The sequence below is a fragment of the Tamandua tetradactyla genome, chromosome 17, assembly GCF_023851605.1.
Source record: "Tamandua tetradactyla isolate mTamTet1 chromosome 17, mTamTet1.pri, whole genome shotgun sequence".
Lineage (NCBI taxonomy): Eukaryota > Metazoa > Chordata > Mammalia > Pilosa > Myrmecophagidae > Tamandua > Tamandua tetradactyla.
This window is the reverse complement of record NC_135343.1, coordinates 60458956-60485189: the sequence shown is the minus strand read 5'-3', so window position 1 is coordinate 60485189 and position 26234 is coordinate 60458956. Positions and strand designations below refer to the sequence as shown.

The following is a 26234-nucleotide window of genomic DNA, read 5'->3' as shown; positions in this document are numbered from 1 at the left end:
GAATTCCCTAAGAGCAATATTACTAAAATACATATACATACATATTATATATAACATGTACATATAATATATACATTAGTAATATATACATATTATTAATTAGTAAACAAGGATGTGTTTGTTTCCACAGGGAGCACTCTGTAAGAGTAAAAGCACCTAAAACAATTTCCAGACTCTTGACATACAATTACTTGAAGAGTTTCCAAACCTCAACCCTTTAGCACAGCTGTGTATAGCATTCCAGCTTTAGATGTAAATGTATTTTTCTAAGGCCACATGCAACAGAAAACCTCTGTCTGTGATCATAATGCAAGTCAGTGATAAGAACAAATTTGCAACTAAGGCTCTGACCTCATAGCTTTTCCTACCATAGTTTGCAATCTTTGTTCTCAGACAGAAATAACAAGAAACTATTTTGATTTTCAAACCCTGAACCAAACTTTGTCAAGCACAGTACGAAATGACAAGAGCACGGGACAAGAACTGAGACAATCAGGAATTTAACCTGGTTCAGTATTACTGACTAGTCTTGTTACTCTGGGCAAGCTACTTCACTTCTCAGAGCTTCAGTAAGGGTCAGTCTAATTTGACTTCCAAACTTCAGATATTCTCAGACTACATTCATAATTTTAGCATCATTCATGCAGTTAATTTGCCTGATATGTTACTTCAAATAAACTTACATATTTTCATTTAAATAACTTTAGCCTTATCGAAAATAGTATTTATGAAATCACGTATTTAATATGCCACAGATTTTTCTAGTTTACATGAAAAACTTAAATAATAATACATGTCACTCATTTACCATGAGTGGGACAGGAACCATACTTTAGGAAGCATAAAATATAATTTATGAGGCCCTTGATAGATCTAAAATTCCAATATGTTAATTAAATTTCACAGTTTTGACATTATAAGAACCAAGGTAAAAAAATTACAACCTCACCAAATGTAATAAACATTCTCCCCCCTCCCATCCCGACATCCAAAGTTAGCTGTTTTTCTAAGAGAAGGATTCCTTTACTTTTATGGTTCTTGCTTCAGATACAAAAATTATTTGGATTACTGAATTCAAAACTGAATTGTTAGCACTTGAGAAAAACAGTGCAAACCACCACATAAAAGGAATATATAGGTGTTTCTCATTTAAATCAGGATGGATTTGCCTCTGCTGATTCTAAACAAGTCAACCGCTTTTCCCCTCCAATTTTCATTTCCCTTGGTGTACAAAACTTCTTTAAGTGCCTCCCTTTAAGAACTGAGTTATGCCTAAGAAAGATGTACAAGTACACAGAAGTATTACCAGCCAGTGAATACTATTTTTATAAAAATAACGTCTGTCTTAAGTGTTAACAAATTATCAAGAACTATTATTGTTTCTGATACCTGAACAAGCCAAATGCCATCTTTTGTGTCTTCTACAAGCTCATAGAAGTGCATTTCACCACTGAAATTGGTACTAGAAACGGATTCAGATGCTTCTTCTTCCTTGAGAGCAGAATAGAGCTCACCCTCCATCAAGTCACCTGAAGAAAGGCAAAAATAACACAAATTATTAGATTTCAGACAGGTAAAATATACAAAAATCCCACTTTCCCAACTTCAACAATTAATTCCATACTTTACTGATTAGAATAGTGCCAATGTATTCTATAGGAAAGAATAGCAGAACCTAAATACATCCATGTAAGATTTATATATACTATAAATATATAAGAAGAAGTTATAAAGTGTCAGGCAAAAGTAGGAAAAAAAAACACATAAAAATCTATCTCTTCGTTGAGCTTACATTCTAGTGGGCTCATCATACTTTAATTGGGAAATTACTGAATTTGTACCAGTCCAAAAAAAATCAGAAATTAAAACTTTAGTTTTGAATATAACATGTCCTGGCTTCAAATAATTTTTAAACAGTATAATTCATGTACTTCTGACTTAAAAGATTGAGAATTCGGTTTACACAGAATTTGCCATCAGCAGAGCTTAAAATATTAAGAGGGCTTATATGACTTGGAGGTTAGAACTTTCTTAGAACAAACTTCGTATCTACACACAAATTTATACTATAAATTTAGAGCTTGTATCATCAAGCAAAGAGGAAAGGTAAGCAGTAATGTTAAATTTTCTAACTTCTGCCTTAAACACAATGAGAAATCAAGCACAGTATCATCAGAGCAAATTCATTTACAATGAACACTTAAGTTTACAGTTATCGTGCCAACCAACTCTTCTCTGCTATAAAATGTGTGATCTGAGTCCTATTTTGGGGATCTGTGGGTACTCTTTAGATTATATGCAGAACCCCTGTATATTCAAAAGTGACAAGTACTTTTAGCCTCCCCCAGAGAGCAACATTAAGTAAAATAATTAAAAGTCAAAAATTTTAAAATGTTAATTAAAAGTCAAAATTTAAAAAATGTGTGGTCAAATGATTTTACCATGAAAAATGGTTTGGCTTTGGAAGTTGAAGACATCTGTAAAGCTAGAGAGTTTATTTATTATAGATCTTTTACCTTAGTTGCTCCATTTATTTTCCCTGTGGTAGAAATAAAAGTCACCACAGACCAGTCAGTAAACAAGGTACAAGAATAATATACCATCCTATATTTTCTCTAAAGAACAAATTATCACTTTTGTAGAAAAGGTTCCCCGACTCCGTCCCAGTAAGACGAGTTTCATAATCCTGAACATACAGATATGCGAGTGTTGAGCTCCTCTGGAGTTACACTCTTACAACTCTAACTGGTTATAAATAAGGGAAAGAATTATCTTGTAAAAGACACAGAGTGGACAAATATACTTGAAACAACAAAAAAGATAACCATCAGTTTCAAGTGCTTGCTACAGCAAGGCAGAGCATCCTTCTCAAATTACAGCATGCTCCCCTTCCAGGAAGCATATCTAAACATATACTTTGTCTAGGAGGAAAAAAATTAACCTTATTTCTCACCCAACCCTACCCAACCAACAGTTATTGAAAATGTGTCCCTTAAGAGATTATATATTATATCAGAGATAATTCAACTCTATTCCCCAACCCATTTAAGTTGGTGCAGCAGTGCCTGTAACATAGAAGGAAAAAAAAAATTTACTTCCAAGAATCAAAAAATATGTTTTTAATCCTGACGGAGATATCAAAACAAAGCAAAACAACAGAGACTAGCATTTACACAAAATGCTCACCTTATTTCCACCAAAGCATGAAAAGCTATTGCTGGACTGGGTACACCGTATCTTTGTCTGCCCTCACTACAGGAAATGTAAGTATTATTTTTACCTATACTACCTTAGGCCTCTTTGATATTAAGTACTCCAGTGACATTTTCCCCTCTGGGTAGGGTGCAATTACTATGGGAGCAAATCTATGCAACGTTTTGGCGTTTTCCTCTTCCCATCCATCCACTGGACTCAGAACAGTTTGCAACTGGGTGATACTCCTGAATTTTGAGAAAATCACACAAGTAAACAACGCTAAGAAGCCGCACTTTATCCTGTTCCTTAAAAAAAATAACCTGAAAAAATACACACGAACACCCATGCCAACAAGGCTTCCTGATTTCGGAAACCCTCCAGGGCACCAGCCGCCCTAGGACACGCAGGACATGCGGGGTACGGGGATTCAAGGGTGCCGGGATGCGGGAGTGTCAGGGAGAGGGTCTGAGAGTAGGGGTGTGGGGGTGGTGGAGTGGTAGGGCTCCAGACGTCGAGGTGTAGGGGCGTGGGGATGTTGGGGTTTCTGGAGAGTCGGGATCTCGGGGTGTGGGAGTGCCAGGTGTCAGGATCATGGGGTGTACTGGGTCGGGATCCCTGGGGGTCGGGGTCCCGGGGTGTGGGGGTGCCGGGTTGGAGGCCTGGGGCCCGGGGGTGGCAGGGTCCTGGGGTGTGGGAGTGCCCAGCCGCCCCGCGCCACTACTCGCCTGACTTCTGCACCAGCGCCCGCACGTCCTTCTTCTCGGGCAGCCCCGAATAGCCCAGCCCCCGGCACTCCAGAATGGTCCTCAGCTTCCGGAAACTCAGCGCCACAGGGTCCACCAGCTGCGTGGCGAACAGGCCCGTCTCGTACCACACGACGGCCTCGAACACTCTGGCCAGTACGAAGAGCACCAGGAAGTAGAGCAGCAGGAAAAAGAGCTTCAGCCACATCTTCCTGGCGTCTCCCCGCTCCCCAGGGAGACCCGGGCGCGGCCCGCGGCACAGGAGCCGGCAGCGGGTGCTGCCGCGCGGGGAGCGGCGGGGAAGGGGCGCGGCTGTGCGGCGCTGGGCCTTCAGTCAGGGGGCGCGGGCCGCAGGGCGCAGAGGGTCAGAGGGCCCCATGCGCTCGACCAGGCCGGGATCGCTGGGCGCGGCAAGGCGTCCGCGGGGAGGCGGTTGGGGCGAGGGGCCCGGCTCCCGCGGCGGCGGCGGCGGCTCAGGAAGGACGCAGTGCTCGGCCCCGCTCCCAGGCCCCGCCAGCCGCCCCGGTTCCTCGAGAAGCGCGGCAGGCACGGTGGCGGCCGCTCCGGGGCGCCTGGGTAGCTCAGGCGGGAGGGCGCCGCGATCCCGCGGGGGAGGGGACGGCGCGGCCTCGGCGGATTGGGGTCAGGCGCGCGGGGCGACAGCGCCGACGGAGGCACGCACAAGCAGGCCCCGCTCCGTCCCACGCGGCCGGTTCTCTGGCTATCTCCGGGCCACGCAGCGCCCGCCACCCCCGCCGTGTTCCCAGGCCGCAGCCGCGGTCCCCCGAGCAGTGGCTCAGCCGCGGCGGCGGCGGCGGCCGGAGGAGACATAACAACTGACGTCGGCGGGGGGCGGGGCCGCGTGCCGGGGGCGGGGCCGGAGGCGGAGCCGCCAGGGCGGGGCGGGGCGGCACCTAGAAGGGGCTCCCTCTGGTGCTGGGGCAGAGGAAATGGGGGTGGGATGGGGAATCTGGCTTGTGTGGGGGTGTCTGACTTGGCTGTTAGGAGCTGGGGGGAATGGGGGTTTGGTTTGCTTTCCCACAACTTCAAAAGTTGCTGCTCCATTGTCTTTTCCACTTTCTTCCCTTTTTCCCTGTAGGTGTTTAGTAATTGATTTTTTCTGAGGATTGGAATTTGGACTGTGTCACACTGTGTATTTTGTGTGTGTGTAAAAACAGCAGTTAATTATCCCTTTAAAGTAGGTGAAAACAGAAGTGAGTTGTTTATGCTGAATCCTCGTGAAATGGGAAAATTGGGGCACATTTAGTGTGAGATGGTAGAAGGTGAAACTCAGAAACTAGATGTTTCTACATCTAACTCAGAATATAGCTTGTGTGTGTGTGTTGCAGGAGGTTGGCTGAAAGGCAAGTTAGGTCTGGGCCCAGTTGCCCTATTTGTCATCTTATAACCCTCACCTCCACTCACTCCAGCCTCGGGAGTCTTAAAGGCCAGGTATAATAGCTCTGAGTTTCTAGGGCAAAGGTTGTTGAGCATTGATATGCGCAAAATTACGTGTGTTTTCTTTCCTTATCCATCCTGAGTGTGGGCTCCACCACCAAAAGAACTTATATAAAATGAGTAATATGGACAGGCATGTAGTGCTTGGTTCTGTATGTGTTTAACCCAATAGAACATATTCTTTATGCCAACCTCTGTGCCCATTTCGAGAGAAGGGAGAGTTGGGTGTGTAAGCTGCACAAGGTGGGTTTTTACCAGCCCTCCAGATCATGAAGGGAAAACTCTGGAATTACCAGAGAAAAGTTAGCTATTGTGCAAAACTGTCAACTATCCTAAGTAGGGGTGAACATTTTAGGGAGAAGGTGTGATTCTCAATCTTGGAGGAAATAAGGAAAGAAAGGACCTCAGAATGGCATACCTTTAGAATAAAGCCACAGAGACATGTCCGCAAGCCTTAGGAGGGGTAGGCAGGGGAAAGAATCAGAGGAGGAGGTGTAGGAATGTACAACCAGCTCTTGGCCCCTGCTTCTGTGTTTTAACTAGCCCCAATGTGGCTTTGTTTCCAGAGCTGACAGATCAACGTGGGTGGCTGTATTCAAATTTCAATCCTTGGGCATGTCACAGTGACCATGCCACTGGACAAGATGGCTGTCGAAACCCTGACTTATATCCCTCACCTCAAAGGTATGTTCTGGCCCTTGGGGAGAGACTGACCCAAACTCTAATAGTATCAGGGCGGGGAGAGGGGAAGGGATGGCGGGCATGACCTGAGGATGGAACCAGCTGGTCCCAGACTTCCAAATTGGAAAAAATTAACGTGGGAGGGACTAAAAGGAAGGGAATAAAGAACTTTTGTGTTTCTTGTAATGCCTCCTGTCTCAAATCCCCAACCTTGTTCCTCTCATGGTTTAATTCTTAAGAAATATAAAAGCACTGGTAAAAGTGGTAGGACTAAATATGAAATCACTAAATATGAATTTCACGTCTGAAATACAGCCTTTCAAGACGTGGTTTGCACTGTGAGCAGAAGCCCCTCTGACATATGTGCTCTTTGGCACGTGATCCTTCTTTCGGGAACTTATCCTAAGGATATGATTGGACATATCCTTATGGACATATGTACAAGCTGTATTACACAGTTTTGTTGCTGTAAATGTAATAATTACAATAGAAAAACGAATCCAAATATCTAGCCTTGGAGTATTGGACAAATACAGTAATGCAAATGATGGACTGTTATGCAGGCACTAAAAAGAAAGATGTAGATATATGGTTATAGACATAGAATCATGTCCAAAAAATAGTGTTTGGTAAAAAATGCAAGTTCCTGAGAAGTTTGCATGATATGATCCTATTTTTGTTTTTCTACTAGCCAAAAATCAGTGATGTACACAGTAAAATGTTATCTGTATTTATCACTAGGTGAAAGGATTTGGAAGATTTATTTTTTCCTTTTGGGCTTTGTCTCTATTATTTTTCTGAAACAATTATGCATCACTCATGTAATTTTAAAATGTGTTAAAAAATAATAATGAAACATCCACCAAGGCTGCTTTCCCATTCTTGCGTTCTAGCAGCAGGGGTCCGTCTTCTGGGATTTCAAGGGTGTCTGGGATTGGGGGCGTGGGCTGTTCTCCCCTGAGAGTGATTTCAGCCTTCACTTATGCCTCCCTGGGCAGATTCATTAGAATTGTTATTCAAACACCAGGCTGACAAAAGAACCTTTGAATTATTTATCGATTTTCATAATCTGTTTTCTTTAAAGCTAGGCTATTAATCTGGGTTCTTGGTTTTATATCTCAGATTCTGTTCATTTGTGGCTTAAATTCCTTAACATATGCTATTGAAGCAAGAGCATGCAACAGTAATTGAAGAGCCTGGTCTAGCGTGAACTAGTACTAGCTGCGTGACCTTGTTGGAACTCACTAGAGCTCTCTGAACTTCATTTTTATCATCTATGAAATGAGATAGTATGTATGCCCCGGGAGCCTGTTGCAAGGATTAAACAAGAAAGTAAATGTGTAAAGTACTTCAGAACAGACCTGTTGCTTGTATTTAACTTAAAATGAAAAATTAAGTTTAGGGAAAAAGAAAGTAAACATCTTTGGCTGATCTTGACGAAACAGGACAATTTTATTTAGGGTTCAAAGAGAACTTTCTTTTTATTTTATTTTTATCAAAGTATAACACTTGCGTACTTTAAAAAATCAAATAACACTTGACAGCTTCATCCAAACTTGGGCAATTTTAAAAGTCAAAGAGACAACCATAGTAAAATTATACCAATCTGTCGAGGATAAACTGGGACTGTCCCCAAACCAATTCTACTTATCATTGAAAACATGTCCCCGGCTGAACCCTCCCCACCCCCAACTGCCATCCCTCAAAGGCAACAGCCTTCAATTCTTTTAAGCATTTTTCTCATTTTCACCTTTATACTTCCAGAGAATAAGTTTCTACAGCTTTACCCAATTGCTATTCCTCAAAGGCAACGGCCTTCAATTCTTTTAAGCATTTTTCTCATTTTCACCTTTATACTTCCAAAGAATAAGTTTCTACAGCTTTTCTGGGCTTTTCCATTTTATAGATCATCCATTGACTTCTTGTGGAAGATGAAGAATTATCTCTTTTACACCCTCCTTTCACATAGCACTTCCTTCCCCACATTCCAAACATGAGTATATTAATATCCCTTTTTATATTAATGCAATCATATAAATCTTGTTCATGGCTGAACCATATCATTTGTATTTCCTTTCATGTGCAATTGTTCATTTTCCTTGGAGTTAATAATTAACTCAAATTTTGGTTTCTTATTCCCTGTGTACTTTCTCATCCCCGAATTCTCTGTCTAAAGTATAAAGCTACTCAAAACAGCTGCTATCAGTTCCCTTTTGTCTTTTTTCCTCCTGCTCTGGATGGACTTATTACTTGCCAAACTGACTGCACAGCTGCCATCCTGGAACTTCCTTTCACGTCTCTTTTATGTGGGCTCCCTGTTTTCTGGATCCCATGTTTGCACTTCGTCCATTCACTTCCTTGTTTGCATGCAAACAGTGGCTTCTAAGAAAGTGGGCATAGGATATAAATTTTGGAGACCTTATGTGTATTAAAACACTCTTATCTTTTTTGTTTTGCTTTGTTTTTTGTTTTTCAGGCTTAGAGAAATCTGCACGAATATTGTAAAAAAAAACTCTAAGTGCTTCATCAACACTAGCATTTTTTGCTATATTTGCTTTCCCCCATCCTTTGTATATATATATATATATATATATATATATATATATATATATATGTATGTATATGCAAAATAGATTTTTCCCTTGAACCATTTCAGAGTCAATTGCACTTGCCATAACATTTGAACAAAAGTTTGACCAAGTACGGAATTCTAAATTGGAAATAATTTTCTCTCCGGAGTTTGAAGGAATTGATCCCTTATCTTCTGTCTTCTGTTACTGTGGTTGGAAGGTTGGTGCCATTCTGATTCCTGACCTTTAAAAAGGCCTTGTTCGTTCCCTCTTTAGCTCCAATAGTCATCCTTTTCCCTTGATGTTCTGAACTTTTATGGTGATACACACCTTAGCGCAAGTTTCCTTTCTTTGTGTTGAGTGCCCAGTGGGTCCTCTCAGTTTGGAAAGTCTTGACCTTCAGTTCAGGGAACTTTGATAATTTCCTGCCTCTCCTTTCTCAGTTCTCTGGAATGCCTATGGGTGAGATGTTGGAACTTCTAAATTGATCTTACAATTTTATTCTTTTTTCTCCAGTTTTCCTCTGTTTGCCTTTCACTCTAGTTTCTGAGAGAATTTTTCAACTTCACCTTCTATGGAATTCTTTATTTTGTCTGTCCTAATTTTTAAGTTCCAAAAGTTCTTCCTTGTCACCGGAACATCCCTTTTCTATAGCATCTGTTTTTTTCTGTTTGTTTTATTTTAATGTTTCTAATAGATACACATCTCTCTGAAGATATTAATTATAGTGGTTTTCCCTCTAAGGAGTCTTTTGCTCCTTGCATTCCCTCTTAGCTCTGGGTTCATTTTCTATTTGTTTATTTTGGTCTCTGACTTTCACATTAGAGGCTCCCTTTAATTGCTTGGGAAGTCTGGGCTCTCTGTTCACAAATATGCTCTGAAAGCTCACCAGACATTCCCTAAGAGTGGGTGGGGTTCTCAGATGGGCCTCCTATAGGGTGACTGGGTAGGTTCCAGCCATTTTCCTGGGAGGACCTATGAGTCTTTTCTCTTCGGCTGTGTTCTTTCCCTAAGAGGAATCCTGCCTGGAAAGTTGGAGAATGGCTGCCAGCACTCTGCGGCTGAGGGAAGAATGGATGCCACCACTAAGCTGCTGGGCTTGCACTCCAGACCACGGTTTTCAGTGGAATGCCTCACCTTTCCTTCTCTGCTGTGCCTGGTGTTTTCAAGGTCAGACCATCTCTGTCCATTTCAGAGGATAGCCCCCACCCTATCCCCAATCTGCCTCTGCAGTGGAGGTGGAGCAAGGGCCTGGCTGCACAGGATCCAGCAGAAGTTTATAAGATTTTTAGCAAACCCTCCAATTTTCAGCCTTACCTTCCACCCTGGGCTTCCAAAGTGTTGTCCTTCCAATTTCTGAACTTTTCCTGAGCTTTGTAGGACTAGCTGATGAATGTGGCAAAGATGATGCCATGGGTTCACCACACCATTCTCAGTAGTCTAGACAGGCCACAGCTCTGGTAAGTGGCTGAACTGTAGCGAGGAGGAAGTGGGTGGAAGTGCTATGCACCACTTCCAGGACTGGACGTCATAAACAGCTTCCAGCCCTCTCCAAATAGGGAGGCCATTGAGGGCCCCCTTGAAGAGGAGTTGTTCTAGTTTGCTAGCTGCTGGAATGCAATATACCAGAAACAGAATGGCTTTTAAAAGGGAGAATTTAATGAGTTGCAAGTTTACAGTTCTAAGGCCGAGAAAATGTCCCAATTACAACAAGTCTATAGAAATGTCCAGTCACAGGCATCCAGGGAAAGATACCTTGGTTCAAGAAGGCCGATGAAGTTCAGAGTTTCTCTCTGAAGTGAGAAGGCACATGGCGAACACAGTCAGGGCTTCTCTCTCAGCTGGAAGGGCACATGGCGAACATGGCATCATCATCTGCTAGTTTTCTCTCCTGGCCCCTGGTTTCATGAAGCTCCCCGGGAGGCGTTTTCCTTCTTCATCTCCAAAGGTTGCTGGCTCGTGGACTCTTTGCATCTCATGGCTTTATCGTTCTGCTCTCTCTGAATCTCTCATTCTCCAAAATGTTTCCTCTTTTATAGGACTCCAATAAACCAATCAAGACCCACCCAAATGGGTGGAGACATGTCGTCACCTAATCCAATTTAACAACCACTCTTGACTAAATCACATCATCCAGGGAGATGATCTCATTACAGTTTCAAACATACAGTATTGAATAGAGATTATTCTACCTTTATGAAATAGGATTTATATTAAAACTTGGCTTTTCTTAGTGGGCATACTTCCTTTCAAACCAGCACAGAAGGCCTCTGACTTAATGCCTGAATGAGAGGGAGACAGCTGTGTGATTGAAACTCTGGGGTGAGAAAGTATCTGGAAGGAGAAAACAGTGAGTGCAAAGGCCCTGGGACAGAATAAGCTTGGTGTGTTGATAGCCAGAAAAACAGATTAAAGTCACTAAGGATGAAGACAGTGAATGGGAGAAGAGGAGAATGGTGGGTCAGACTGAAGTACCCAAGGAACAAGTAAGCATTGCGATGGGAGTGGGTAGAGGGTAATGTAGGAAAGTGTTATTAATTTCTTTTTTGAATAGCTAATGTAATCACATGATTCAAAATTCTAAAGGTACGGTAGGGTTTACAGTAATATCTCTCTCCTGCTCCCCAGCCACTTAGTTTCCCTCCTGTTCCAAGCTATCTATTGCTGGATAACAAATTATTCTAAAACTTAGTGTCTGAAAACAACTACCACTTGACTCCACTTTTCAGTTCCATGACTTGAGAATTTGTACAGGGCTTGACTGAGTGATACATGGTGTTGAAGCGGTCAGTTGGTGGTATTCAGCTGGTGAGTGGGTTGGTCTGGATAGTCCAAGATGGCTTCAATGATTCTTGGAAGGCTAAGCTCTGTTAGAATTGTCAATTGGACTATCTAAAATGGGCTTTCCAGCATGGCTGCTCGAGGTAGTTGAACTTTGTATGTGGTAGTCTAGGGATCCAAGAGTGAGTATTACCACAAACAAGATGGAAGCTGCACCACCTTTTATCACCAGCCTCAGAAGTCATATGGCATCCCCTCCATTATCCTCTGTGAGTCAAGCAGCCACAAAATCCTACCCAATTTCAGAGGGAGGGAACCTAAACCCCTTTTCTCATGGGAGGAATGCCCCCAAATTTGCCACTTTGTTTTAAAATGGCCACACCTCCTCAGAGACAGCCACTGTTGCCAGTTTCTTGCATAGCCTTCTGAATGCATTTAAATATATTACTTCTACATCCAAGCAAATGGTAGCATTTATCACACTATTTTGTACTGTTTAAAAGAGATTGAATTAGTTTTTTGTTTAATTCTAGAATGTCCATTTGTTTATTTATTTACAGCAGCTGTAGGTTTACAGAAAAATCATGCAGAAAGCAGAGTTCCCATAACCCCCCATTTTCCCTATTGCTAATTGTTCTAGTTTGCTAGCTGCCAGAATACAATATACCAGCAATGGAACAGCTTTTAAAAAGGGGGATTAATAAGTTGCTAGTTTACAGTTCTAAGGCCAAGAAAGTATCCCAATTAAAGCAAGTCTATAACTGATGAAGTTCAGGGTTTCTGTCTTGGCCGGAAGGGCACATGGCAAAGTCTGCTAGCTTTCTCTTCTGGCTTCTTGTTTCATGAAGCTTCCCCTAGGGCATTTTCCTTCTACATCTCCAAAGGTCGCTGGCTGGTGGACTCTCTGCTTCTCATGGCTATGTCATTCTAAAGCTTTCTCCTGGTTGTTGCATTTTCTGCTCTCTCAAATCTCAAGATTTGTCCAAAATGTTACCTCTTTTATAGGATTCCAATAAACTAATTAAGACCCACATAGAATGGGTGGAGACACATCTCTATCTAATCAAGTTTAATATCCGTGCTTGATTGAATCACATCTCCATGGAGATAATCTGATTAAAAGTTCCAGCATACAGTTCTGAATAGGGATTAAAAGAAATGGCTGTCTTTACAAAATGGAATTAGGCTTAAAACATGACTCTTCTAGGGTACATACATCCTTTCAAACCAGCACACTAACATTTTGCATTAATGTGGTACATTTGTTACAATTGATGTGCCATAATATAATTATATCATTCATTTAAGTCCATAGTTTACATTAGTGCTCACTCTTAAACTCATTTGTTTATTTTTTATGATTTCTACTTTGCTGGATTTCCCCAATGAGTACCCTCATTATAGCCTCTTTTCTTTCAAATTCTTGATTGTAGTTATAATTCCCTTTTAAATGTCCTTATTTGTTAATTCCATAACCTCTACCACTCTGTGTCTGTTTCCATTGACTTTTCCAATTCTTAAATAGGTCTGTTTTGCTTCTCTGCATATCCAGTAGCTGTAATGTCTGCTTGGCTCTGGGGGCTATCTTTGAGAGCCTAGACTTTGTTGTCATCCTTTAAAGAGTGTTTTGTTCTGGTGTTTAGTTCATTTATAGGTGGGTTAGCTTGATGTGTTCAAGTCTTTTAGGTTTATTTGCTTTTTCTGAGTGTGGGTCTGCTACAGCCCTTCCACAAGATCTAGAGTAGCTCTGTTCCTAGGATGTGGCCTCTCTAGGCTCTCCAGTGTATGCCGAGGTGACCAGAGATGCCTCTACATTGGCTGGGTGGTATTGCACTCCCTGCCCACCTTGGAGTCCCCTGCCCACACCCCAGTAGGTCTTTCTTGCCTGGCCTTAAGCCATCTCTTTCTGTTCATGCACCTAGTAGTTCTATATTTGGCCAGTGATTCCAGGGGATTCAGAAGCAGATTGCTGAAGCTCCTTACCAGCACTGCTTACTTCTCCCTCATACTCTGCCTGCAAACTCCAGATGCCTTCAAAGAATGGAGAAAACCATCTTGATCGAAAGGGGGAAGAGAGAAATGAGATAAAATAAAGTGTCATTTTTGAATGCTTTCCATATAAACACATACAGAGCTGATAGGAAGTTTTTGGTGGGAGTATTGGTTTCCTTTGACTGCTCAAACAAATACTCTAAAATGGGTCAGCTTAAATAATAGAAATTTATTAGCTTACGGTTTTGAGGCGAAGAGAAAATCCAAATCAAGGCATCATCAAGGTGGTGCTTTCTTCCTGAAGACTGGCATTCTGGAGCTGGCTGCCAGTGATCCTTGGCCCTGGGCTCCTCTGTCACATGGTGCACATGGCGGCCTCTTCAGGCCTCACATCCAGGTTTTGTTGATTTCAGCTTCTTGGTTCCTCTGACTTTCTCTCTCTAAGTTTCATTCTACTTATAAAGGACTCCAGTAATAGGATTAAGGCCCATCCTGATTGAGGTGGGCCACGCCTTAACTGAAGTAGCCTCATCAAAAGGTCCTGCTTACAATGGGTTCACACCCACAGGGACAGATTAGGTTTAAGGAACTGTTTTCTTGGGGGTACATACAGCTTCAAACCACCACAGTGAGTTATCCTGGAATAATGGTTGGAAGTAATAGGGGCGTGAAGGGTATGCCTCTTTCTGAACTATGAGATGGGGCAGTGCGGAAAGCCATAGCCATGGTAGAGAGTAAGAGGGTGGTCAGGGCAAATTCAGGGAGCACCTAAGAGAGGCTGAGGATGAAAGGGTCTTCTTGACAATAAAACAGGATCCCAGATGCCAATGCCTTACTTAAGGCAGGCTTCATGTCACTTGTTTTCACCCCCTCAGTCCATGCCTGGCACAGAAGTAAGGGCCTAAATGCCTTTTGGGCTACACCTAGTGGAATTTTGGGAAACCTCTGGTAGAGCTATCTAGCAGAGGGGGTGAGGGGAAGAACTAAAACTGGACAGGGAGGGGTTTGGGCTGGGAGAACAGTCCCGAGACCTTTGCACTATAGCAGGCCCTATAGAGTAGGGGATGACAGGGTCAGGCCCTGGGGCCCAGGAAGTTCATTCCCAGGAGATACGCGCACACACACACGTACATCACAGAGCTCTCTGCTCCAAGACATGATGGATTCCAGAGAGCCAAAGGAACAGGGATGGGGCTTGCAGGAACCTAGAACCGTAGCAGGGAGTGTAGGGAAAGGAATCCCACCATCTGCTACTTTGCCTTCTGGTTGGGGTGGGGTGGGGGAGGTGGCAGATAAAGTCAAAGGCAGTAAGCCCCCTTTCTTCACTTTGCTCTTTAACCCCATTATCAAGAGCATATTTTGGAAAAGAAATGACAGAAATGGTTAAAAAAAAATTCTAGAAATCTGAGTCCTGTGCAGGTGATTGGCTGTTTATCATTGTTATGTCTGGCAGATGCACCCAGCTACGCACAAAGTTGAGGCAGGCAAGGGAGCAACTCTAAGTTTCTGTCCATCATATACAATCTTCCCATTCTGGGGACATAAATATTAATTTCCTTAGTAACTCATAATAAAAGGGATGATATGGGTAGCCCTTGACTTAGAGCTCACCCTTCGGTGATCTACTCTGCCCATTCTACCACTGCAGTGAGGTGAGGGCATCCCTGAAACCTACTGGCCCTCTGGCACCTCCCTTCTCCGCCCATAGCTCCTCTTCCTCTTTGACCCTCTCCTATCACACTTCCACCCACACGCAAACCCCTTCCCACCTGTGGTAGATGGGATTATGGACCCCCCCAAAAAAAACATGTTCTTCATCCTAATCTGCATGCCTGTAGGTATGAACCCATTGTAAATAGGACCTTTTGAAGATGTTTTTAGTTAAGGTTTGGCCAAATTGAATCAGGGTGGGTCTTAATCCATTTTACTGGAGGCTTTAAAAAGAGAACTCAGAAGTCAAAGAAAGGAGAGGACATGGCCAAGCGACTGGAGGCAGAGATACAAGCTAAAGAACTCCAGGGTTTGCAGACAGCCAGCACTCAAATGCTAGACTCCAGGAGAAAGCAAGCCGCTTCTAGCCTCAAAACCATGAGCCAATAAGTGCCTGTTGCTAAGCCAAACCCCTCTGTGTGGTGTCTGTTATAGCAGCCCAGAAAGCTGAGACACCAGAGACTCTCCTAAAAAATTAAAGGTAACCGAAAATTTGTATAATCAATTTCTTACTACCACATTAATTTACATTTTGAAAGTTTACTACTGGGCAGTGTACAAATGCATAATTTATAGCTGATTTGCATATGGCATTTATGGTCATGCAAAAAAGAAGAGTTAAAATAAAACCTGTAGGCATGTATCTAACCTTCTAGGCTGTTGTAGTGTGAAAAGCAGATGTCTGAGAGTGTTTCTCCAGGAATCCAACAAGATTCTGAGCACTGCTCGGCCTGTCCTTACTCAGAGCCAACCTGGGCACCATCATCATAGCATTAGGATGGGTTGCTTTTTCCAGTGCACTCTGGTCCTTATCTGTGGGAATAAGTGACACCCTGATGCAGGAGACAGAGGTTTATTTGGCACTCAAACTGGTACCTTCAAAAGAGGGTATCTCGAGAGACTTCCTGGAAGATGGCGGCTTAGTAAGACGCGCGGATCTTAGTTTCTTCTCCAGGACACCTACTAGGGGAGTAGAAACGATACAGAAAGCGCCCAAAGCCACAACAGAGATAAAAAAGACAGCGTACCCCATCCTGGAACGGCTGGCTGGCTGAGAGAAGCAGCTCGGGTGAGATCGCCGAGGCGCGCGGGCCTTACCGGGCGGGGTGGCAAGCGGCCGGAGTTACTCCCTTCCCCCTTCCCGGGCCGGCTGGGAGAATTGGAGAGGTGGTCCCCTGAAACCAAGGCGACTGGCGCCCACACCACGCGCAGCCCCCGGACCAACTGAGAGAATTGGATCGGAAACCCCCAGGCCGCGGAGAACGGTGACGGGTGGGGGAGGCCCCTTCCAAACCCGTGACTCCCGGGGAACGTGCACTCTCTCGGGCGGGCCGCTGCCGCTGGCGCCCTCCCGCCACGCTTGTTGCCCAGGGCCGACTAGGAAATTCGGACGGGCTCTTTCCCTGACTGCGGCGACCAGCAACCCTCCCTGCGTTCGGACCCCGGGCCGGCTCAAGCCGCTTTGGCTAGCGAACCCCCAGGACGGCGAGAGTTTTCCAAAGTTTAAGGTCCCACAGCACCTTTTACTGGTGGGACCCGCAGACAAACGTGTGCCACGAGCGCCACCTACTGGGCAGGATAAGAAAAACAGAACCCAGAGATTTCACAGAAAAATATTACAACCTTGCTGGGTCCAACACCAAGAGAAATCTGAATAAATGCCCAGACGCCAGCAGCAGAAGATAACTGTCCACGCTCAAAAGATTGAGAATATGGCTCAGTCAAAGGAACAAACCAATAGCTCAAATGAGACACAAGAGCTGAGACAACTAATGCTGAATATACGAACAGAAATGGAAAACCTCTTCAAAATGAAATCGATAAATTGAGGGAGGACATGAAGAGGACATGGGCTGAACATAAAGAAGAAATAGAAAAACTGAAAAAACAAATCGCAGAACTTATGGAAGTGAAGGATAAAGTAGCAAACATAGAAAAAATAATGGATAGCTACAATGATAGATTTAAAGAGACAGAAGATAGAATTAGTGATTTGGAGGATGGAACATCTGAATTCCAAAAAGAAACAGAAACTATAGGGAAAAGAATGGAAAAATTTGAACAGGGTATCAGGGAACTCAAGGACAATATGAACCGCACAAATATACGTGTTGTGGGTGTCCCAGAAGGAGAAGAGAAGGGAAAAGGAGGAGAAAAACTAATGGAAGAAATTATCACTGAAAATTTCCCAACTCTTATGAAAGACCTAAAATTACAGATCCAAGAAGTGCAGCGCACCCCAAAGAGATTAGACCCAAATAGGCGTTCTCCAAGACACTTACTAGTTAGAATGTCAGAGGTCAAAGAGAAAGAGAAGATCTTGAAAGCAGCAAGAGAAAAACAATCCATTACATACAAGGGAAACCCAATAAGACTTTGTGTAGATTTCTCAGCAGAAACCATGGAGGCTAGAAGACAGTGGGATGATATATTTAAGTTACTAAAAGAGAAAAACTGCCAACCAAGACTCCTATATCCAGCAAAATTATCCTTCAAAAATGAGGGAGAAATTAAAACATTCTCAGACAAAAAGTCACGGAAAGAATTTGTGACCAAGAGACCAGCTCTGCAAGAAATACTAAAGGGAGCACTAGAGTCAGATACAAAAAGACAGAAGAGAGAGATATGGAAAAGAGTGTAGAAAGAAGGAAAATCAGATATGATATATATAATACAAAAGGCAAAATGTTAGAGGAAAATATTATCCAAACAGTAATAACACTAAATGTCAATGGACTGAATTCCCCAATCAAAAGACATAGATTGGCAGAATGGATTAAAAAACAGGATCCTTCTATATGCTGTCTACAGGAAACACATCTTAGACCCAAAGATAAACATAGGTTGAAAGTGAAAGGTTGGGAAAAGATATTTCATGCAAATAACAACCAGAAAAGAGCAGGAGTGGCTATACTAATATCCAACAAATTAGACTTCAAATGTAAAACAGTTAAAAGAGACAAAGAAGGACACTATATACTAATAAAAGGAACAATTAAACAAGAAGACATAACAATCATAAATATTTACGCACCGAATCAGAATGCCCCAAAATACATGAGGAATACACTGCAAACACTGAAAAGGGAAATAGACTCATATACCATAATAGTTGGAGACTTCAACTCACCACTCTCATCAAGGGACAGAACATCTAGACAGAGGATCAACAAAGAAATAGAGAATCTGAATATTACTATAAATGAACTAGACTTAATAGACATTTATAGGACATTACATCCCACAACAGCAGGATACACCTTTTTCTCAAGTGCTCATGGATCATTCTCAAAGATAGACCATATGCTGGGTCACAAAGCAAGTCTTAACAAATTTAAAAAGATTGAAATCTTACACAACACTTTCTCGGACCATAAAGGAATGATGTTGGAAATCAATAATAGGCAGAGTGCCAGAAAATTCACAAATATGTGGAGGCTCAACAACACACTCCTAAACAACGACTGGGTCAAAGAAGAAATTGCAAGGGAAATTAGCAAATACCTCGAGGCGAATGAAAATGAAAACACAACATATCAAAACTTATGGGACGCAGCAAAGGCAGTGCTAAGAGGGAAATTTATTGCTCTAAATGCCTATATCAGAAAAGAAGAAAAGGCAAAAATTCAGGAATTAACTATCCATTTGGAAGAACTGGAGAAAGAACAGCAAGCTAACCCCAAAGCAAGCAAAAGGAAAGAAATAACAAAGATTAGAGCACAAATAAATGAAATTGAAAACATGAAAACAATAGAGAAAATCAATAAGGCCAGAAGTTGGTTCTATGAGAAAATCAATAAGATTGATGGGCCCTTAGCAAGATTGACAAAAAGAAGAAGAGAGAGGATGCAAATAAATAAGATCAGAAATGGAAGAGGAGACATAACTACTGACCTCACAGAAATAAAGGAGGTAATAACAGGATACTATGAACAACTTTACGCTAATAAATACAACAATTTAGAGGAAATGGACGGCTTCCTGGAAAGACATGAACAACCAACTTTGACTCAAGAAGACATAGATGACCTCAACAAACCAATCACAAGTAAAGAAATTGAATTAGTCATTCAAAAGCTTCCTAAAAAGAAAAGTCCAGGACCAGATGGCTTCACATGTGAATTCTACCAAACGTTCCAGAAAGAATTAGTACCAATTCTCTTCAAACTCTTCAAAAAAATCGAAGTGGAGGGAAAACTACCTAATTCATTCTATGAAGCCAACATCACCCTCATACCAAAACCAGGCAAAGATATTACAAAAAAAGAAAACTACAGACCAATCTCTCTAATGAATACAGATGCAAAAATCCTCAATAAAATTCTAGCAAATCGTATCCAACAACACATTAAAAGAATTATACATCATGACCAAGTAGGATTCATCCCAGGTATGCAAGGATGGTTCAACATAAGAAAATCAATTAATGTAATACACCATATCAACAAATCAAAGCAGAAAAATCACATGATCATCTCAATTGATGCAGAGAAGGCATTCGACAAGATTCAACATCCTTTCCTGTTGAAAACACTTCAAAAGATAGGAATACAAGGGAACTTCCTTAAAATGATAGAGGGAATATATGAAAAACCCACAGCTAATATCATCCTCAATGGGGAAAAATTGAAAACTTTCCCCCTAAGATCAGGAACAAGACAAGGATGTCCACTATCACCACTATTATTCAACATTGTGTTGGAGGTTCTAGCCAGAGCAATTAGACAAGAAAAAGAAATACAAGGCATCAAAATTGGAAAGGAAGAAGTAAAACTATCACTGTTTGCAGACGATATGATACTATACGTCGAAAACCCGGAAAAATCCACAACAAAACTACTAGAGCTAATAAATGAGTACAGCAAAGTAGCAGGTTACAAGATCAACATTCAAAAATCTGTAGCATTTCTATACACTAGTAATGAACAAGCTGAGGGGGAAATCAAGAAACGAATCCCATTTACAATTGCAACTAAAAGAATAAAATACCTAGGAATAAATTTAACTAAAGAGACAAAAAACCTATATAAAGAAAACTACAAAAAACTGCTAAAAGAAATCACAGAAGACCTAAATAGATGGAAGGGCATACCGTGTTCATGGATTGGAAGACTAAATATAGTTAAGATGTCAATCCTACCTAAATTGATTTACAGATTCAATGCAATACCAATCAAAATCCCAACAACTTATTTTTCAGAAATAGAAAAACCAATAAGCAAATTTATCTGGAAGGGCAGGGTGCCCCGAATTGCTAAAAACATCTTGAGGAAAAAAAACGAAGCTGGAGGTCTCGCGCTGCCTGACTTTAAGGCATATTATGAAGCCACAGTGGTCAAAACAGCATGGTATTGGCATAAAGATAGATATATCGACCAATGGAATCGAATAGAGTGCTCAGATATAGACCCTCTCATCTATGGACATTTGATCTTTGATAAGGCAGTCAAGCCAACTCACCTGGGACAGAGCAGTCTCTTCAATAAATGGTGCCTAGAGAACTGGATATCCATATGCAAAAGAATGAAAGAAGACCCATCTCTCACACCCTATACAAAAGTTAACTCAAAATGGATCAAAGATCTAAACATTAGGTCTAAGACCATAAAACAGTTAGAGGAAAATGTTGGGAGATATCTTATGGATCTTACAACTGGAGGCGGTTTTATGGACCTTAAACCTAAAGCAAGAGCACTGAAGAAGGAAATAAATAAATGGGAACTCCTCAAAATTAAACACTTTTGTGCATCAAAGAACTTCATCAAGAAAGTAGAAAGACAGCCTTCACAATGGGAGACAATATTTGGAAATGATATATCAGATAAAGGTCTAGTATCCAGAATTTATAAAGAGATTGTTCATCTCAACAACAAAAAGACAGCCAACCCAATTACAAAATGGGAAAAAGACTTGAACAGACACCTCTCAGAAGAGGAAATACGGATGGCCAAGAGGCACATGAAGAGATGCTCAATGTCCCTGGCCATTAGAGAAATGCAAATCAAAACCACAATGAGATATCATCTCACACCCACCAGAATGGCCATTATCAACAAAATAGAAAATGACAAGTGCTGGAGAGGATGCGGAGAAAGAGGCACACTTATCCACTGTTGGTGGGAATGTCAAAGGGTGCAACCACTGTGGAAGGCAGTTTGGCGGTTCCTCAAAAAGCTGAATATAGAATTGCCATACGACCCAGCAATACCATTGCTAGGTATCTACTCAAAGGACTTAAGGGCAAAGACACAAACGGACATTTGCACACCAATGTTTATAGCAGCATTATTTACAATTGCAAAGAGATGGAAACAGCCAAAATGTCCATCAACAGAAGAGTGGCTAAACAAACTGTGGTATATACATACAATGGAATATTATGCAGCTTTAAGACAAGATAAACTTATGAACCATGTAATAACATGGATGGACCTAGAGAATATTATGCTGAGTGAATCCAGCCAAAAACTAAAGGACAAATACTGTATGGTCCCACTGATGTGAACGGACATTCGAGAATAAACTTGAAATATGTCATTGGTAACAGAGTTCAGCAGGAGTTAGAAACAGGGTAAGACAATAGGTAATTGAAGCTGAAGGGATACAGACTGTGCAACAGGACTAGATACAAAAACTCAAAAATGGACAGCACAATAATACCTAATTGTAAAGTAATCATGTTAAAACACTGAATGAAGCTGCATCTGAGCTATAGGTTTTTGTTTTGTTTTGTTTTGTTTTGTTTTGATTTTACTGTTATTACTTTTATTTTTTTCTCTATATTAACATTCTATATCTTTTTCGGTTATGTTGCTAGTTCTTCTAAACCAATGCAAATGTACTAAGAAATGATGATCATGCATCTATGTGATGATGTTAAGAATTAATGATTGCATGTGTAGAATGGTATGATCTCTAAATGTTGGGTTAATTTCTTTTTTTCCGTTAATTAAAAAAAAAAAAAAAGAGAAGGGATAATTGGAGCTGAAGGAATACAGACTGTACAACGGGACTGGATATAAAAACTCAGAAATGGACAGCACAATACTACCCAATTGTAATGCAATTATGTTAAAACACTGAATGAAGCTGCATGTGAGGTATAGGTTTTTTGTTTTTTTTTGTTTTTTTTTTTTCTTTTTCTTTCTATTATTGTTTTAATTCTTATTCTGTTGTCTTTTTATTTCTTTTTCTAAATCGATGCAAATGTACTAAGAAATGATGAATATGCAACTATGTGATGTTATTAAGAATTACTGATTGTACATGTAGATTGGAATGATTTCTAATTGTTTTGTTAATTCTTTTTTTAATTAATAAAAAAAAAATATTAAAAAAAAAAAGAATTACTGATTGTACATGTAGATTGGAATGATTTCTAATTGTTTTGTTAATTCTTTTTTTAATTAATAAAAAAAAAAAAAAAAAAAGAGGGTATCTCTCTTCATGGGAGGTGTGCTGGTTTGAAAGGATGTATGCCCCCTAGAAAAGCCATGCCTTAATCAAAATCCCATTTCATAAAAGTAGAATAATCCCTATTCAATACTGTAAATTTTAAACTGTAATCAGATCATCTCCCTGGATGATGTGATTTAATAAATTGGTTGTTAAACTGGATTAGGTGAAGACATGTCTCCAACCAATTGGGTGAGTCTTGATTGGTTTACTGGAGTCCTATAAAAGAGGAATTTTGGAGAATGAGAAGATTCAGAGAGAGCTGAGAATACTGCAGCACCACAAAGCACACAGCCCACCAGCCAGTGACCTTTGGAGATGAAGAAGGAAAACACCTCCCGGGGAGCTTCATGAAACTGGAAGCCAGGAGAGAAAGCTAGCAGATGACGCTGTATCTGCCCCGTGCCTTCTCCCTTGAGAGAGGAACCCCAACTGTGTTCACCATGTGCATTTCCAGATGAGGGAGAAAATCTGACTGCATTCATCATGTGCCTTCCACTTGAGAAAGAAAACCTGAACTTCATCGGCCTTCTTGAACCAAGGTATCTTTCCCTGGATGCCTTAGATTGGACATTTCTATAGACTTGCTTTAATTGGGTCATTTTCTTGGCCTTAGAACTGTAAACTAGCAACTCATTAAATTCCTCTTTTTAAAAGCCATTCTGTTTCTGGTATATTGCATTCCAGCAGCTAGCAAACTAGAACAGGAGGAGATGTCTGCAGAGAGCTGCTTTTAAGATAGCTGAAACGAGAACCCCCAGGAGCCAGTAATGGAAGTTGGGGAGGGTACTGCAGCAGTGTGAGCATGATTAATCCCACTGAATTGGGAGAGGCTGGGAGGGGTTGGGATGGAAGATTTTAAGTTGTATATATGTTCTTACAATTAAAAGGAAAAAAAAAAAGATTAGGAACAGCTAAATAAGCAATAACAATTAATGCAATACATGATCCTGGATAAGATCTAACAAGGAAGGAGGAAAAGGCTCAAAAAGGACATTACTGAGGCATATGGAATATAGACTGTAAACTTTATATCGATTTTAAATTCCTTGAACTTGACAATTGCAATTAAGATGGTTATAATCGTGAATATTCTCGTTCTTAGGAAATGAACATAGCAGCATTGAGTGTTCAAGGAGCATGATGTACTACACAACCTACTGTCAATGTTCAGAAAATAAATTGACAGAGAGAGAGAGAGAGAGAGAGAGAGGGATGCACATGTGGCAAAATATTAAAATTGGTGGATTTGGGTGTCTTGAGGCGTTGGGTATGTTGGAATTCTTGGTAAGGGGGTTGTATTATTTTTGTAACTATCCTGTAAATTTGAAAGCATTTCAAAGTAAAATGTAAAAAAAAACAAAAAACAAAACCAGGATGCTACAGAACTTCAGTTAATGGAGGCACGGTTAGTTCATATAAAGTCACACTGCTCAATAATCTCAAATGAGTAATTCCTCGTTTCCTCTCCTAGTTCTCCTCACACCCGTTTGCATGCACGGTCAAGAAATCTTATCAGGAGTTAGCAGTTCACCCTCAGATGGCAGTCCCAGGTGCTGTCATCTTCCAAGACCAGGAACATAAAGCATAGGAGTCCCACTATAGACATTTTTTATAGAAAGGTAAATAAGGATGGAATAAGCAAATAAGTTGTCTTTCATCCTGCAGTAAACTGTTCCATCCCCTGGTTGCCTGAAGCTGACACACGGCATGGCAGCTGCACAGTAGGGCTGGCTACAGAATTTGGAGGGCCCAGTCCAAAATGAAAATGCATGCACCTGTTTAGAAAGCAGGGGTAAAAGGCCATTAAAGATACTAAAGCTTTCCCCATTTTCCACTATCTCTTTCTTGGCCCATCATGGTGTTTTTTATTTGCTGTTTAAAGGGTGGAGGTGCCCCCTCAGCAAGTGCAGAGACTTTGGGTGCCTGGACCATCCGCCCCACCCCACCCAGCTTCAGACCAGCATCCCAATGCACAATGCCCAGCCAGCACAGCAAGTCAGTATCGCCCAATCCACACCAGATGGTTGGAACCCCAAGGATGGCCAGCCCAGTACCAGGACAAACTCAGTACCTGAGCTGGGGGTGGGCGAGGAGGCCTGCCCCCTCAAGTTGCCATTCCAAAGGGGTGTTGTCACCAGCCCAGGCAGGGAGGCTGCCGCCTGCCACCTGTCACTCCAGCAGGGTGTGCCCAACCACAGACCTCCCCACTGGGGGTCCCAGCAAAACCTGGGATTTTACCCCACCTCTCCCACTCCCCTAAATAGTCTGATCACCACCCCAGATGGAGGGCAGCAGTGGTCACAGTGGGAGCTGGAGGCTGGAAAGGCCCTGGGTGTCCAAGGGTGGAGATCTGGCTGCCAGGGAGGTGGGGAGCTGGCAGCAGGCAAGACCACAAGTGAGCCAAAGCTCCAAGTTCCTGGCACAGGTTCCAGCATCCATCAGGCCTCACCTAACAAAACACACATTCAAAGGCGAAATTATTAAGAATTTCAAGACTGTCTCAACTCCAAGGGAGCAAGCTGCCTTGTCCCCATACCCATGAAGACAATGCTGTGGGACAGGATTATGAAACCAGTGGAGCCCAAGGCTATTTGTTGTTTTTATTACGTTTTTTCCAAATGTTGCTTTGCATGTAGTTTTATTTCTGTACATGCCCAGCTTTTCTTCCCAGATACCATCAGAAAGGACTTGCTCCCTTTGCAGCTTTCCTCCAGCATATTGCAACCCCTCTTGATGCCTTATGTGTAGAATAGAGATAATCACAAGGATCTTCAGGACTGTAGTAAGGAGTCGATGAAATAAAGTTTATGCGGCACCAAGTCAGTGCCTGGCATGTGTTTTATGCATACATATATCCCCCCCCACACAGCTTGGCATACGTGTATGTCTGCTAGGACACATATGGACAGGCCTGGAGGATGGAGGAGGTAGTTATTAAGTCTTTTTTTTAAAACAAAACAAAAGTTCATGGTTAGGGGTGGCCTGACAGTGCCTCAGTGGCAGAGTTCTCGCCTGCCATGCTGGAGACCCGGGTTTGATTCCCGGTGCCTGCCCATGCAAAAAAAAAAAAATTTCATGGTTAGTATGAACATGGTCTTTAACGTCAATTTGGCTAAAGGATACTTTGGGTGAAATACTACTTAGGTGAAATAACTATTACTTAAAAGAGAAACTAGAAAAGCATTTTTCAAAGATTCACCTTGGTTGTGGTAGAATACTTCAGAAAGTAAGCCCAATTAAAGACCTGGAGAGAATGAAGAAAATCTTGACAGATCTGGTTAATACCATTTCAAAATGGAAATAAGTCTCGAAAGATAATGGAAATTGGAGTTGGTTAGCATGGAGAAGGAAAGGATACAGAGAGAAATAGTGATTTTGTTTTCAGTTAACAGAGGGTTTTACATGTGTGTATCTTGTTACAAAAGCAATACGTGTTTATTATAGAAAATTTAGACAAACGCATATAAGCAAAAAGAAGAGAATTTAAAACACACGCAGTTCCACCATTCTCACACAATGAACAAGCCCACACAAATTGATCATTCTGCTGGAAAGAAAGGCCTGATGCCCTATGCCTCATGTGTATTTTCACTATTTTGATTGAAATTATGTCTTGAATGATAAATTACTTCTTTCCTCACATCTG

The 26234-nt window shown here is 41.7% G+C and overlaps 1 protein-coding gene and 1 long non-coding RNA gene across 4 annotated transcripts in view; one reads left to right on the top strand and one right to left on the bottom strand.

Annotated features, from left to right (window-relative positions):
• RNF103 (ring finger protein 103) overlaps positions 1-4506 on the bottom strand; it is a 29323-nt gene extending 24817 nt beyond the window's left edge. The window contains exons 1-3 of one of the 2 annotated variants that reach the window (XM_077134836.1): positions 3921-4032; positions 3187-3440; positions 1390-1529 (exon numbers count right to left, since the gene is read on the bottom strand). In XM_077134836.1, coding sequence (XP_076990951.1) covers positions 1390-1521 — 132 coding nt within the window. In that variant the 5' untranslated portion in view covers positions 1522-1529; positions 3187-3440; positions 3921-4032. Of the gene's footprint in view, positions 1-1389; positions 1530-3186; positions 3441-3920 lie in introns of both variants that reach the window. The other variant, XM_077134835.1, reaches the window with a different exon arrangement.
• Positions 3206-25541, top strand: LOC143661305 (uncharacterized). Of its 2 annotated transcripts, XR_013164497.1 has the most exons (4): positions 3206-3263; positions 5963-6080; positions 9662-9817; positions 23691-25541. It is a non-coding gene; the product is annotated as an uncharacterized LOC143661305 (long non-coding RNA). The 2 variants fall into 2 exon arrangements; XR_013164496.1 differs by lacking the exon at positions 3206-3263 and having other exon boundaries at positions 4962-6080.
• Positions 25542-26234: the final 693 nt, after the last annotated feature.